Genomic DNA, 13500 nt, shown 5'->3' with positions numbered 1-13500 from the left:
CGACACCAACTGAAATTCAGCTAGCAATTGAAATTTGCAGTTCTCCAAATTTTGCAAAGCAGTTGTCTAAACAAAAAACCGTATATAAAAACAGGGAGAGTGCACAAAAATGCACACATTAGTGAAAATAATGCATAAAATGCATTTGATTAAGCTGTGTGCAAAAATGTGTATTAGGAGGAAGGCACAGAAAATGCATGTGAACTTGCATACAAATTCCCCCTCCCCAACATTTTTGCAAACTGATGCAGAAAGGGAGCAAACTGAACTTAAGAATGGAAAACTGGAAAATCTAGAGAAACGGTTGCCCTGGCCTCCTTTATATTGCTGTGCTGTACAAATATTCTTTGTTTTTTCTTCTTTCTTTTCGAACTTGCTCACTTGGCTTCCCCCCTCCTTTGCTCCTGCAGTCAGTTTGCGCTATCCCTTCCCTGCGGACTGCAGCCAGACCCAGGAAAACGGACACTCTGCCAGCGGCATGTACACCATTTACTTGAACGGTGACGTCAACAGACCCCTGCAGGTGTACTGTGACATGGCCACTGATGGAGGCGGATGGATAGTGAGTTCTGCTCTTAAACAGCTCTATTTTCAATCCTTTCACAAAGCACTCATGTGACAGATTTGGCCCTTTTCACCAAGGGGAATGAGGCAGCATCACTTGGTGGTCATATTGCAACCAACCACACCAAAAGCATACTTGCCTCTGCAGGACCTGCACAAAAATTCAGACAGTATTGTGGGGGTTGAGGTGAGTAGCAGCACACAGGTCAAAGCACAAACCCCCCAGGTTAGGTGCGCCCTGGAAAGTTAGCAGTGGTAGTCAGAAATGCAACAGTACAAGGTAGGGTCTTCATATGCTTCAAAAAGCCTACCTCGAAGTTTCCTTGTTAGGGGTGAGTGGATGTCCTGCATTGCTTCCTGTTCTTGCTTGTGGGCTGGTTCAGCCCTTTGGTCCCCCCCCCCCCCCACATTATCATTTAACCAGGAGAATTTCTAATTTGGGAACTGGTTTCTCCACACTGTTTACTTCGTCTCTCTCCCCTCCCTGCCTTTACAGCTTACTGAAATGCATGAGTTCATGCACACAATGGTTAAAACTCTGCACAAAAAGGAATATTGGTGAGATATTTCCTTCTGTGATTTAATCAATAACTACATGTGCTTAAGCTCATTGATAACCTGTTGAAGTGGGGAGAGAGGAGAAGAACCAAAAGCTGCATAGAACTGCACAGGTGCCATGAAAGAAAGAAAGAAAGAAAGAAAGAAAGAAAGAAAGAAAGAAAGAAAGAAAGAAAGAGTGAACCACAAAGGCATTGGTGTTACTCCACAAACAAAATAGAGATATTCAGATGGGGAGAATTCTATAATTCATGGTCAAATTAAGTTGGCCACATCAGGTTAGGTATTTCTTATTGTGCCTGTTGTTTGAGCCTTCTTATCTTCAGTTTCCATCTCTCATCCTATCATTGGTGTTCTGTGTTCAAGGGACCAGACCTGTCACTTGGCTTTTGTTTGCTTTTGCAGGTCTTTCAGAGACGGAACACAGGGCAGCTGGATTTCTTTAAGCGCTGGAGGAATTACGTTGAAGGCTTTGGAGACCCTGCTGGGGAATTTTGGCTTGGTACTGTATCTGCATTCTGTATGTGACCAGAGAAGGGTGCCACAGGTTTTGTAAAAAGTGCCGCTGCTCATGCATATATAGTTATCTGGTCTTTCTGGCCAGTGTTATGGATAGGTGAGCTCAGTGGCTTAGGGTGGGCAGGGCGAGAGGGGCTGTGGCCCCAGGTGCAAGATTTGTAGGGGTGCAACTGCCAGTATCGCCAACTAGTTGCACTGGAGAAGATGCACAATGGAGGGAGTGGGAAGGAAAGGAACCACAAAAAGGAGGGGGGTCTCTTTCTCAGTGCTTTATTTCTTTGGTTTCAATTTGTGGATGCTGCTGTTGCTGCCGACACCCCAAAAGTCCTTCTCCCCTGGACGCTTGTGTGTGGGTCTTCAGCTCTTGGGGTGGGTGCGCTGGCAGTGCCAAGCAGCAGAAGCCTGTCTGTGCTGGAGGGCTCTTCAAGTTGCTCCCTTCGCATACAAATCAGTTGCCAGGAGCCGAGCAGGTAGAGGAGAGGAAGGGCAAACGGAGGGAGAGGAGAGATTGGAGAGGAGCCAGGGCTCCAAGCAGGGAAAAGCAAATCACTAAAGCAAATCCCTGGGTCTCACCTAGGTGTGCCAGGGGGGCGGTCTTCAAAGTCCCCCCCCCTTTGGCCAGCCCTGTCTCTTCCCAAAGGAGAACACACACATCTGGTGTTCAGCAAGAGCTGTAAGCTCAGCTGCCATTGCCACCTCTACCTTTGTCCCCGCTGCCTCCGAGCTACCCTGCCTCACCACTCAAGTCAAGCTGGCCATCAGGCTGGCAGAGCAGGTGCAGGGAGCAGCCCCCAGGCAGCAGGAGAGGTGAAGGCACATTGCCTCCAAAGAGCAATGCATTTATGTCGCAAAAACAATGGGTGGAGTTCAGCTAAGTTTACTCTGGACATACTGAAATTTATAGCTTTGTCATGAAAACTTTCTGGCTTTGTTGCCTGGAAATATTTCTTGCTGGCCACGGACAATTGGAACTGTGGTTGTCTGCAAACTTACTCTGGACTGTTACTTTCAGGCCTTGAAAAGCTGCATCAGCTCACCAGTAACGCCCCCGTTCCCTATGAACTGAGGGTGGATTTACGAACGCACAATGAGTCTGCCTACGCCGTCTACGACCTCTTCCAGGTGGGCTCCAGCAGGGAGCGATACAAGCTCTCCGTGGGGAAGTACAGAGGCACCGCTGGTAAGGAAAACATTATTTGGCTTGCAGTATCGTGTAGACACTGGACACAGAAGCAGTGAGACACCCTTCACTGGGTGGAGCTAACTAACTTGTCAGGTGTTAAAATGCCCAGAATATAAATAGTTTATGTACTGACCTGGTGCTCTGTTGCTCTTCTGGGCCACAGCACTCATTGGCCACAGCCAGCACATGGTGCTGTACTCCAGAACAGCTGGAGGGCACCAGGTTGGAGAAGGCTGGTTTAACAGTATAGTCTTATAGAAAGCAAAAAGCTTTCTTTGCAATTCTTCCCCATGAAATCACTTTATGACCTGTGTGCAAAGAGAGAGATATACATGTGTAGTTTTATAGATGGAGCAAAACCACACCTGTGTGCTATATACCACACCTGTGTGCTATATACATAAGTGGGAGTATGTGTAAAGAGACAATACTAGCACAGACAACATAAATTTTATGCCTAAATCGAGTATGACCCTGGCACTTAAAGAGCCAGTAATATTTTTGCATTACCCTTCCAACAAAAATCATTATTCCCTTTAGTAGGTGATATAGCATATTGACAGAAAAACACCTTTGCCACCTTTCTCATATGCCAGTTGTGTTTGTTGACTTCATCAGTGTAACGATTTCTCAACTTCCCAAAAGCCACTCCTCTGCCAGGAGGGATACCTTTTGGTGCCTCAGTGGTAGGTGCTATGAAGAATTTATTACTAGCTATTTATTTGCTTCATTATTAGTTACTCCTTTAACTGTGCAACCTAGGTCTGTCTACGCAGAAGTATGCCCTGCTCAGAAGAACAAAAAGGGGCCACTACAGAATCCTGCAGTAGCAAATTCCCCATAATACTTTTAATAATTTACTTCCAGTATATCTGTATAATCATGCAGGATTACTAGCAGTGAATAAAGTCCACTGTGAGCTGACTGCAACTCCAACATCCATCTGAGCTGCACATTTTTGCAGAAGCCAATGCTGATACAAATCTGTCACGAAATTCCTTGCGGCGCTTTCAGCAGAAACGCTAAGAGTCCCAGGTTTTCCCCAGTGCAGTCTTTTAATGTGAGGTATATACAGGTATTTACAAAAGAGACAGTCCATAAAGAGTACTTACAAACAAATACTCTCCACCACAGCACCACCACACTACAGCACAACCACCACTGCAACCACACCCACTGTTAAACAGGCTTTTCTTTTTAAAACAGGTGATAGCCAATCACATTAATCACACTCCTGCTGAGTCACTCTGACTCAGCACTTCACAGAGTATTGCATCATCCTGTTGAAGCCTGTAGACTTATTCAGTATCCTGCGAATCCCAACAAAATCTTGTATAGTTGGCCATTTGTGTTCTCTTCTTTTAGCAGTAGCTGTGTATCTGCATGTTGGCCCTTGAGAAAAGTTATCTTGTATTTCTGATTCCTCTAGGCAGGCTTTCGCAGCTCTTATTTCAGGTACCCAGGTGTACTTGGGTTTTAATGAAGCCAGGATCCCCGTCGTCCTAATGCTGCCTTTCTCCCCCCAATTCAGGGGATGCCATGACTTACCACAATGGTTGGAGATTTACCACCTGGGACAGGGACAGCGACATCGCTCTCAGCAACTGCGCAATCACACATCACGGTGGCTGGTGGTATAAGAACTGCCACCTGGCCAATCTGAATGGCAAATATGGCGAAGACAAGCACAGTGAGGTGAGTACTAGGCACCCTGCCCAGCAGATGTGGGGAACCTTTGGCCCTCCAAAAGCTGCTGAACCACAACTCCCATCATCCCTGGCCACTGGCCATGCCAATGGTAGTTGTAGTCAGCAACACCTGGAAGGCCACAGGTTCCCCCCACCTGCTGCATGGTTCTCCTTTTATATATCAGGTGTGCGATTTTTTCCCAAGTGCCTGTCGCGAAATTCCTCGCGGCGCTTTCAGCAGAAACGCTCAGAGTCCCAGGTTTTTCCCAGTGCAGTCTTTTTAATGTGAGCTATATACAGGTATTTACAAAAACAGTCCAAACAGAGTACCTGCTCCTTAAGGCAAACAAATACTCTCCACACAGCATCACCACACCACAGCACAACCACCACAGCAACCACACCCACTGTTAAACAGGCTTTTCTTTTTAAAACAGGTGATAGCCAATCACATTAATCACACTCCTGCTGAGTCACTCTGACTCAGCACTTCACAGAGTATTGCATCATCCTGTTGAAGCCTGTAGACTTATTCAGTATCCTGCGAATCCCAACAGTGCCTACTAAAATGCTGGCAACATGAGGCACTTCCCTGCAGTTGTCATTTAAAGTTTGGAACTGCCTTACCTGTCTCACAAACGGAATGGAAACCCTTTCTATTCTGCCATCTCTTAACTCTGAATTTATGTCAGGAGTTTTTATTCCTTGGGCTGCAATGTTTGATTTGTTTTTCATTGGATCCATTCATTAAAACATCCATTTTACACATGTCTACTCAAATGTGAGCCCCACTGACATTTATTCCCAGGTACCAGTGTATATAGGATTGCAGTATTAGGTTTTCTCATACAGTTGTTAGGAAAATCTGAAAACTGAAATTCTCACAACTTAATCATGAGCACAGACTCCCGCCCCCCCCGCCCCCCCGAATATGTCAGAAAATGGCTGCTGAGGTCTGGAACAAAGAGCTTGAAAGATGGGAAGATGAGCCCTTTTGCCCTTTTGCCGCATTTCTGCTGAAAAGCACATTGCAGCAGATTTATAGAGAAAGAGGTGCCACAGAGTAGTGCAGTGCCTTAGTGGTTTAGAGACAACTATGACTCAGGAATAGGGACGCGGGTGGCGCTGTGGGTTAAACCACAGAGCCTAGGATTTGCCGATCAGAAGGTCAGCGGTTTGAATCCTCGCAATGGGGTGAGCTCCTGTTCCTCGGTCCCTGCTCCTGCCCACCTAGCAGTTTGAAAGCACATCAAAGTGCAAGTAGATAAATAGGGACCGCTCCGGTGGGAAGGTAAACAGCATTTCCGTGTGCTGCTCTGGTTCACCAGAAGCGGCTTAGTCATGCTGGCCACATGACCCAGAAGCTGTCTGCAGACAAATGCAAGCTCCCTCAGCCTATAGAGCGAGATGAGCTCGCAACCCCAGAGTTGGTCACGACTGGACCTAATGGTCAGGGGTCCTTTACTTTATGACTCAGGAAAGGCTCTTCCTTCCCAGGTTGAATCTCACAGCCAGGTGGTAACCTTTGGCAAGCTCTTCCTGCACAAAGAATAAGAGGCTAATAATATTGACCTACCTTGCTAGATTACAAGACAGTGTATGTGAAATGCTTTGATCACTCGGAATTGCTGTGCTCAAAAGTATTGCACACTTTTCTTCCTCCTCCTCCTCTTTCTACCCTTCCTCATACAGAGACCAGAACAGCTAACAACATTCATAAAATGCAGCATAAAAGTGAAATTAAAACCACAATTCACAGTAATGCATGATAACAATAGGATATGACATCAATGTTCAAGCCAGTGGAGCAGGAAACATTTTAGACAGTTAGACAAACAGAGGTTCTCCATCTGTGCTCTGAAGACCTGCAAAAATAAGCTGGTGGGGGCACTCTGATCTGGAGAGACTTTCATAGATGGGGTGCATGGCAGTTTATCTACACCTATTGAAAGGTTTTGGGGACTGGATCTAATCCATGGGGCTGTTGTGGCAGCTAGACTGGTGACAGTGTGTGGCCACCGAGACCATATAACACCAGCCCTGAAAGACCTACATTGGCTCCCAGTACGTTTCCGAGCACAATTCAAAGTGTTGGTGCTGACCTTTAAAGCCCTAAATGGCCTTGGCCCAGTATACCTGAAGGAGTGTCTCCACCCCCATTGTTCTGCCCGGGCACTGAGGTCCAGCTCCGAGGGCCTTCTGTTGGTTCCCTCATTGCAAGAAGCGAAGTTACAGGGAACCAGTCAGAGGGCCTTCTCGGTAGTGGCACCCACCCTGTGGAAGCCCTTCCACCAGATGTCAAAGAGAACAACAACTACCTGACATTGAGAAGACATCTGAAGGCAGCCCTGTTTAGGGAATGTGTGACATTTTAATGTATTTTTAATCTTTGTTGGAAGCCACCCTGAGTGGCTGGGGAAACCCAGCCAGATGGGTGGGGTATAAATAATTTATTATTATTATTATTATTATTATTATTATTATTATTATTAGCCATAACAGTAAGTGAAAAATAATATGGTTGAAATGGTATTATTTCTACTATAAACATGGGCAGGAGTTTTAATTTTTGCCCACAGATTCAAGAAGTTTCTTTGGCATGCAAAAGATCCCAGGTTTAATCCTTGGTGTTTCCAGTTAAGAGCTGGAAAAGACTCTTGCTTGAAGCCCCAGAGAACCAGTCGACAAGGAGAAGCCCAGGGTCTGACTTGGTGTAGCTCAGGGCAGTGTCCTTTGTTCCGGTGTGATGCTTGATTACCTGTTTTTCTCTTTCCAGGGAATTAACTGGGAGCCATGGAAAGGCCACTTGTTCTCCATCCCTTACACCGAGATGAAGTTCCGTCCACGCTCACACCCAATCTTGGGTAGAAAAAGGAGATCTCTAGCAGGGAAGGAACCCAGGGTTTAAAATGGATGAAATGTGGTGCTTGTCAAGTGAAACATGGCGATGCATTATCATGTAACCATGTGACCTTGGGTTGCTTATTTTAGTACATTTATAATCGCATACAACTGGTTACAGGCTTCTTCAGAAGAATTATCTGGTTTAATTGGTTGGGATGAGCACAGAAGCTGCACTGCACTGTGAGTGCAATTTGAAAAGAATAAGGTAGGAGACTACGGGCTGGCTCAGAATTCTTCTTCTTGTGGAGGGCCATGTCTATCGCGGCTCCCTCTGCTTGTAGTGGCCTCTGGTTCTGACAGCTACCATGGATCAGGAGGGCCCATTCCAGTCCTCCAATTGTTCCATGTTCTTGGATCTTGCTTTTCCTTGCCAGAGAAAACAAAGAAGTCACCACACCATCTCTTTTCCTTCTTTACTCTCTCTCTCGGGTGCTTTGCTTATTCCGCTCAACAAGGACCTGATTGGTCTGCTGTGCTCTGATTTCTGAGATGTAGCTTTGCCAAAACCCAAGGTGCTAATTTAACATATTTTTTGATCCATGGTGTTCCCTACAAGACAATTGTCAAGTCACCAAAAGCCAAGTCACCAAAAGCCAAACTTTCAAGCGCTGCTGAGAATGATGCAGTTGTATCTCAAAGATGCCTCTCCTAAATAAAGCACGACCTTTGCTCTTTATCAGGGCTGACCCTGTCTATGAGGCAAGGTGCGGCAAGAGCCTCAAGTGGCAAAAGCCATGAGATGGGGCCCCACCCTGCAGGCAGAGAAGTGGCAGCAGCACTGGTTTCTGGCTAGATCTCACCGAATCTCACATGATCTCACAGAAATATTGCAAGATCTCACAGAGCAAGTGAGATCTCACTGGAAGCCAGCACTGCTGTGCAACGCAGATGAGGCAGGCTTCAGCAGGGACGGGGGACGGGGGGGACGGGGACGGGGACGGGGGGGAACGTTTCCGTTTCACCTCAAGCAGCAAAGCAGAATGCGTTGCCCCTGTTCGTTCTTGTTCTTTGGCTCTATTCCCATGTGAGAAATTGTTTCATCCCCTTTTCTCCCACCCTCTTTTTCACTTGAGAAATTGTTTCTGTAGTAAGTTACAAAACTGTACCATTTCATACTACAAGTGTTCCTCCATATCCTCCTGCCCCAAATGCCTTGCTAAGGGGAACACTCCTCTCAGACATGTAGTTTTCTATGTGCAGAGATATTGTGCTAAGGAGAAGCATGCAGTTCTTTTAAGCCTCTGTTCTGCAGCCTGAAGTGACTCAGACCTGACTTAAGTTTGCCAAGCCATGTGTAAAACTTTAGTTATAGCACCACCTAATGTTGATTTCAAGTATATAGCAAGTCAGTATTTCTAATGTTGTATATATGCTTTAGGGGACGCAGGTGGCGCTGTGGGTTAAAGCCTCAGCGCCTAGGACTTGCCGATTGAAAGGTCGGCGGTTCGAATCCCTGCGGCGGGGTGCGCTCCCGCTGCTCGGTCCCAGCGCCTGCCAACCTAGCAGTTCGAAAGCACCTCCGGGTGCAAGTAGATAAATAGGGACCGCTTACCAGCGGGAAGGTAAACGGCGTTTCCGTGTGCGGCTCTGGCTCTGGCTCTGGCTCTGGCCAGAGCAGCGATGTCACGCTGGCCACGTGACCCGGAAGTGTCTCCGGACAGCGCTGGCCCCTGGCTTCTTAAGTGAGATGGGCGCACAACCCCAGAGTCTGTCAAGACTGGCCCGTACGGGCAGGGGTACCTTTACCTTTTTACCTTTATATATGCTTTACTAGGGGGTCCGCTCCTACTTGTTCTGCTCACCAACATGTTCACCCCCTCCAGCTTCCCCTTCCCACCCTGTTCAACTGCTAAGCTCACCTTTTTCACCTTCCCAACACCATTTCTGAAGCCACTTCTCTCTTTTGTTCTGCAGTTCTGCTTTGCACACCTGTTTTCACCTTTCGCTTTCGTGTCTATACCTCCTCTGCACTCTTTTCCTGCAACCTCCTTGTACACAAACAACCCCCAGAGTAATCTCGTGCATCATCTCTGAGGGAATTTAATATATGATTCCCTGAGGACCTACGCGTGTGGATAAACAAAAGAATCGGCTGGGTACCTGGATTCAAAATTTGGGGCTAGCATACTGAGAGCCCCAGTAGCAGAGATTAAACTCACAAAAGCTGCAGTACAGCGTTAGGACTATAGATTGTTCATCTGCACACAGCACCTGACCTCTTTCTACCCCTCTTGCAATGAGCAGACCACACACCTTTAAGTTTCAAATGCTTTACTTAACAGATTCAAGGTCTAAGTCATGCAGTGTTCCATGCAGCAGCAAGGATAATACAGGCAAGAGACCCCTCCATAGAAAATACAGAATATAGTTCCAAACATGTGCTGTAAGCTTTGGAGCAAGCTCACACATATCCGTCTTGTTACATTATGCACACACTCGTGAAGTACAAAGGCTTTACTTCCTCCATTTCTGGGTGTGACCTAGCTGAGTCTATCTAGCAATACAACTTTGTAGTCCTTTCCCCCTCCATGCACTAACTAGTAGTTGTGCATAGTTATGTTTGACTGCAGTGTCCCGCATCTTTCTCCTTCCATACAGGCAACCCCCAACTTGTGCAGGGTTGTGTTCCGGGTCATTATGCGCTTGCGTGAAATCGCATGCAATTGAAACTCTGCCCCCACCCTTTCCTTCCAGTGATGTATTTTATTACGTTTCTGAGTCAAATTCCGGGTTTGGTGCTATGTGTGTGATTGCACACATATTGGTCACACCTAAAATGGGGGTTGCCTGTATATTACAACTATTAAGCATCCTTTTCACCTTCTCTTATGAAAGCCACCATCCCCTCTTATGCCAGAACCTTTCGTGTCCCTGCTTTCATCTCCAGTGCCATTCCATCCCTCATACTCCCTCCTTTTTCGCAATCTCTTTTGCATTTCCCCATTTCCCCTCATGTTCCCCTTCCCCTTCCTCCATCATGATAACCTTCGTACCTTTATTCTACCTAATTGTTTAGTTAGAGAAGCTTAACTTCAGTTGATGGGTGTGGCACATGTCTGGGTGTTTGCTTGTTAATAAAAATATCTCTTCTAAATTAAATCTGGAACTTCATGTTAATATTTGCTTCATGTGGCAAATATGCTGTATGAAGGTGCTATGAAATATGTGAGGGCTCCACATCCTTTATCTTTCTCACATGAGGCAGCTGAGGAATGGAAGAGGGGAAATAGCCATTTTTTTTCTGGCAGTGTCCTTCTCATTGCACTCAGAGAATAGCAGAAGTTTGAGTAAAGCAGAGATGGAGAGAGAATGCGATGAAAATTGTGGTTTTAAACAACAGCAGAGGTTTGTGTAAGCAGGGATAGATGTACACTGAGGAGTTGGTCTTTAAATCACAAACAAACCAGGTTTAACAAGGAGAAATAGCAGAGATGGGGTCAACCCAGAAGCTAACACAGCAGAGCCTTTCCAAACTCCCTTTTCATAGTTCTCAAATTTTGTTTTAAATGCCATTTTCCCTCCTCACTGGTACTCCTTCCTCACTCTGCTCAAACTTCTGCCATTGTTTAAAACTGCCACACCTTCCCGCTTTATTCATACCTCTGCTCTTGTTTAAAACCACCATTTCCCTCTCATTGTCTTTTCACCACTGCTTTACTTAAACTTATGCTGTTTTGAACCACCACTTTCTCCTTCTTAGTGTCCCTTCCTTCTCAGTCCCATTCCGTGGGCACTGCTATTGTGCAACTTGCCTTCCCTTTAACCCCCTTCCTAACCCCGACTTCATGCAAATCTGGGATTGTGATGATTCCCTACATATCCTCCAATGGCTAAGCTGATTTCACGCAATTCCGGTATTGTGGTGCAGCACGACAAATCCTCCAATGGGGGCTGTGCGATGACAGCCTTATGATTTTATGTATATAGGGAGAGAGGAAGATGAGCTTTATCTCCCTCTCCTCCCACTACCAGAATTTTCCCAACAGGATACTCTTACTTTTGTGTAGGGAGTGGTAGGGAAAGATTCGTTTTCTTTAGTAAAAACATAACTTCTCCCTATTACATATGTGAAACAAAGTTTGTAATCTCTAGTGGTTGTATCGGTTCCAAGTCACAGTGAAAGCAAATGTGGGTCAGTGATTAGATTTCTATCTAGTGGCCTGGTTTTAAATCCCAGCTGAGCCAGGAACACAGAGGAGAGTCTTGGACAAGTGTTTCTTAACTTCCAGTTTAAAAATGGTTATCAGATTTTGGGAGAATGAATAACTACAAAAACTGTTATAAAAACACTTTAAATAACAAATACTGAGAAGTCCAGGAGGCACAAATTTCACCAAAACTATACAGGGCCCCAAGTATCTAACTTGTTGGCTTTTTTTAAAAAAATAACTCTTTATAGACAGAAACATAATAGTTTAGTTTAAAGAAAGCTTTAAATTCTGCTGTAATCAAGCTAGTACCTGTCTTGTTTGCTTCTGCATTCTGCTTAAATTTTATTTTTGACCACTATGGTTAATTACTTATGCTTGTTAGAAAAAAATGTATTTCTATACGATTGCCAATTTTGATACTTACTGTGGATCTTGAAACATTTCAGAAATATTTCACATTGTTTAGCAAAGTTTATAATTTAGCCACAGAATGTAATGGGGAGATCCTTATTACTTATAAATAAAGATATTTTAAAGTTATATTCTTAGAATTCTTTATGAAATCCAACCTACACAGAACATAAAATGGCAGTTTTAGTCTAGAGTTCTTCATGTGTTGTGCAAAGGAGCACACATCTAGTTGAAGCCAATGTACCTGCTGAACTTACATGGTTTCTCAAATCTGAAAGGCGCCCAACTCAGTTGGCCAGTGTCCGCACACATGCTCTGTTTTGACGAAACATTTTACACTTTAGAGTAATACCTGTAAGATAAGCTAAGAGAAGATGATCTGCAACAGCAAGTAGACCAGTTTGACTCAGGCACAGGAATTGCTGCAGCACATCAAGAATCACACGTTGTGGTTGTGATGCTGCACTGATGTCACGATTTGTGACTATGCCAGTGTGCTAGGCACGGCCACAGCTGAGCATCTGCCCTGGGAAGAGGAGAGGGAGGCAGGCACAGACAACATCAAGGCTTGCTCCAGTCAGACTGTCCTGTCCCTGGCCCAACAACCTTAAAAGTTGTACCATCTGCTTTAGTCCTTTAAAACTGTGAACCGCCTTGGGTGCCTTAGTACAAAGGCGGTATATTGACCAGTTGCTAAGCTTTTTCAAAGCACAGGAATTGGTTGCATGCCAGGGACGAGCTAGGAAGATTAGTGGTTGCAGTCTTCCACCCACCAATATATTGGTAATAAACCACTGGAATGATTGCTGACAGAATGGAAAGAATTCTCTTGTTGGCTAAATTAATTGACTCACTGCTTACATTTATGTAACTGTACATATCCAAAATCTCTGTATCTGTGCCTTTTTGTGAGGTAACACAATGGAAGTAAGCACGGAAAACCACTCTTAATTAGAAGCAAGGCCACCTGTAGTATTTTTTCATTTACTGTGACAGAAACGGCACCAGAGCAATCTCAAAAAGTAAACAGCTATGTCCTTAACTTCATCACTCAATTTAAGTTGACCCCCCACTTAACTAAGATTCAGCTGCAAGGGCCTTCTGGCAATTCCCTCACTGCGAGAAGGGAAGTTACAGGGAACCAAGCAAAGGGCCTTCTCGGTAGTGGCGCCCTCCCTGTGGAACGCCCTCCATTCAGACATCAAACAGATAAACAATTATACAACCTTCCATAGGCACCTGAAGGCAGCCCTGTGTCGGGAAGCTTTTAATGTCTGGTGTACTGTGTGGTGTTTTATATTCTGTTGGAAGTCACCCAGAGTACTGGGGCAACTAGATGGGGGGGGGTACAAGTAATGAATAATAATAAGGCTGTAAACTTAAACACACAAGGGAATGTCTCATTGAATTCAGTTGGAATTACTCCTGGGTAATTGTTTAGGTAAACAGGTGGCGCTGTGGGTTAAAGCCTCAGCGCCTAGGGCTTGCCGATCGAAAGGTCGGCGGTTCGAATCCCTGCGGC

At 45.4% G+C, this 13500-nt stretch overlaps 1 protein-coding gene and 1 long non-coding RNA gene across 2 annotated transcripts in view; one reads left to right on the top strand and one right to left on the bottom strand.

Annotated features, from left to right (window-relative positions):
* The window catches only part of TNN (tenascin N), a gene marked incomplete at its 5' end in the record, with an annotated part of 29818 nt that extends 22055 nt beyond the window's left edge, over positions 1-7763 (top strand). The window contains 5 exons of the mRNA XM_079982219.1: positions 411-562; positions 1528-1624; positions 2654-2821; positions 4356-4519; positions 7289-7763. Of these exons, the coding sequence (XP_079838345.1) occupies positions 411-562; positions 1528-1624; positions 2654-2821; positions 4356-4519; positions 7289-7420 (713 nt within the window). The 3' untranslated portion in view covers positions 7421-7763. The remainder of the gene's footprint in view (positions 1-410; positions 563-1527; positions 1625-2653; positions 2822-4355; positions 4520-7288) is intronic.
* A 4036-nt stretch (positions 7764-11799) lies between these two features.
* Positions 11800-13145, bottom strand: LOC307219020. Its single transcript, XR_013840265.1, has 2 exons — positions 12691-13145; positions 11800-12631 (listed from the first exon to the last, which is right to left on the bottom strand). It is a non-coding gene; the product is annotated as an uncharacterized lncRNA (long non-coding RNA).
* Between the last annotated feature and the right edge of the window lie 355 nt (positions 13146-13500).

The sequence above is a fragment of the Podarcis cretensis genome, assembly GCF_951804945.1.
Source record: "Podarcis cretensis genome assembly, chromosome: 6".
In the NCBI taxonomy this organism is placed as follows: domain Eukaryota; kingdom Metazoa; phylum Chordata; class Lepidosauria; order Squamata; family Lacertidae; genus Podarcis; species Podarcis cretensis.
Note: the sequence above shows the minus strand (reverse complement) of the source record. Positions and strands in the feature narration are given on the sequence as shown.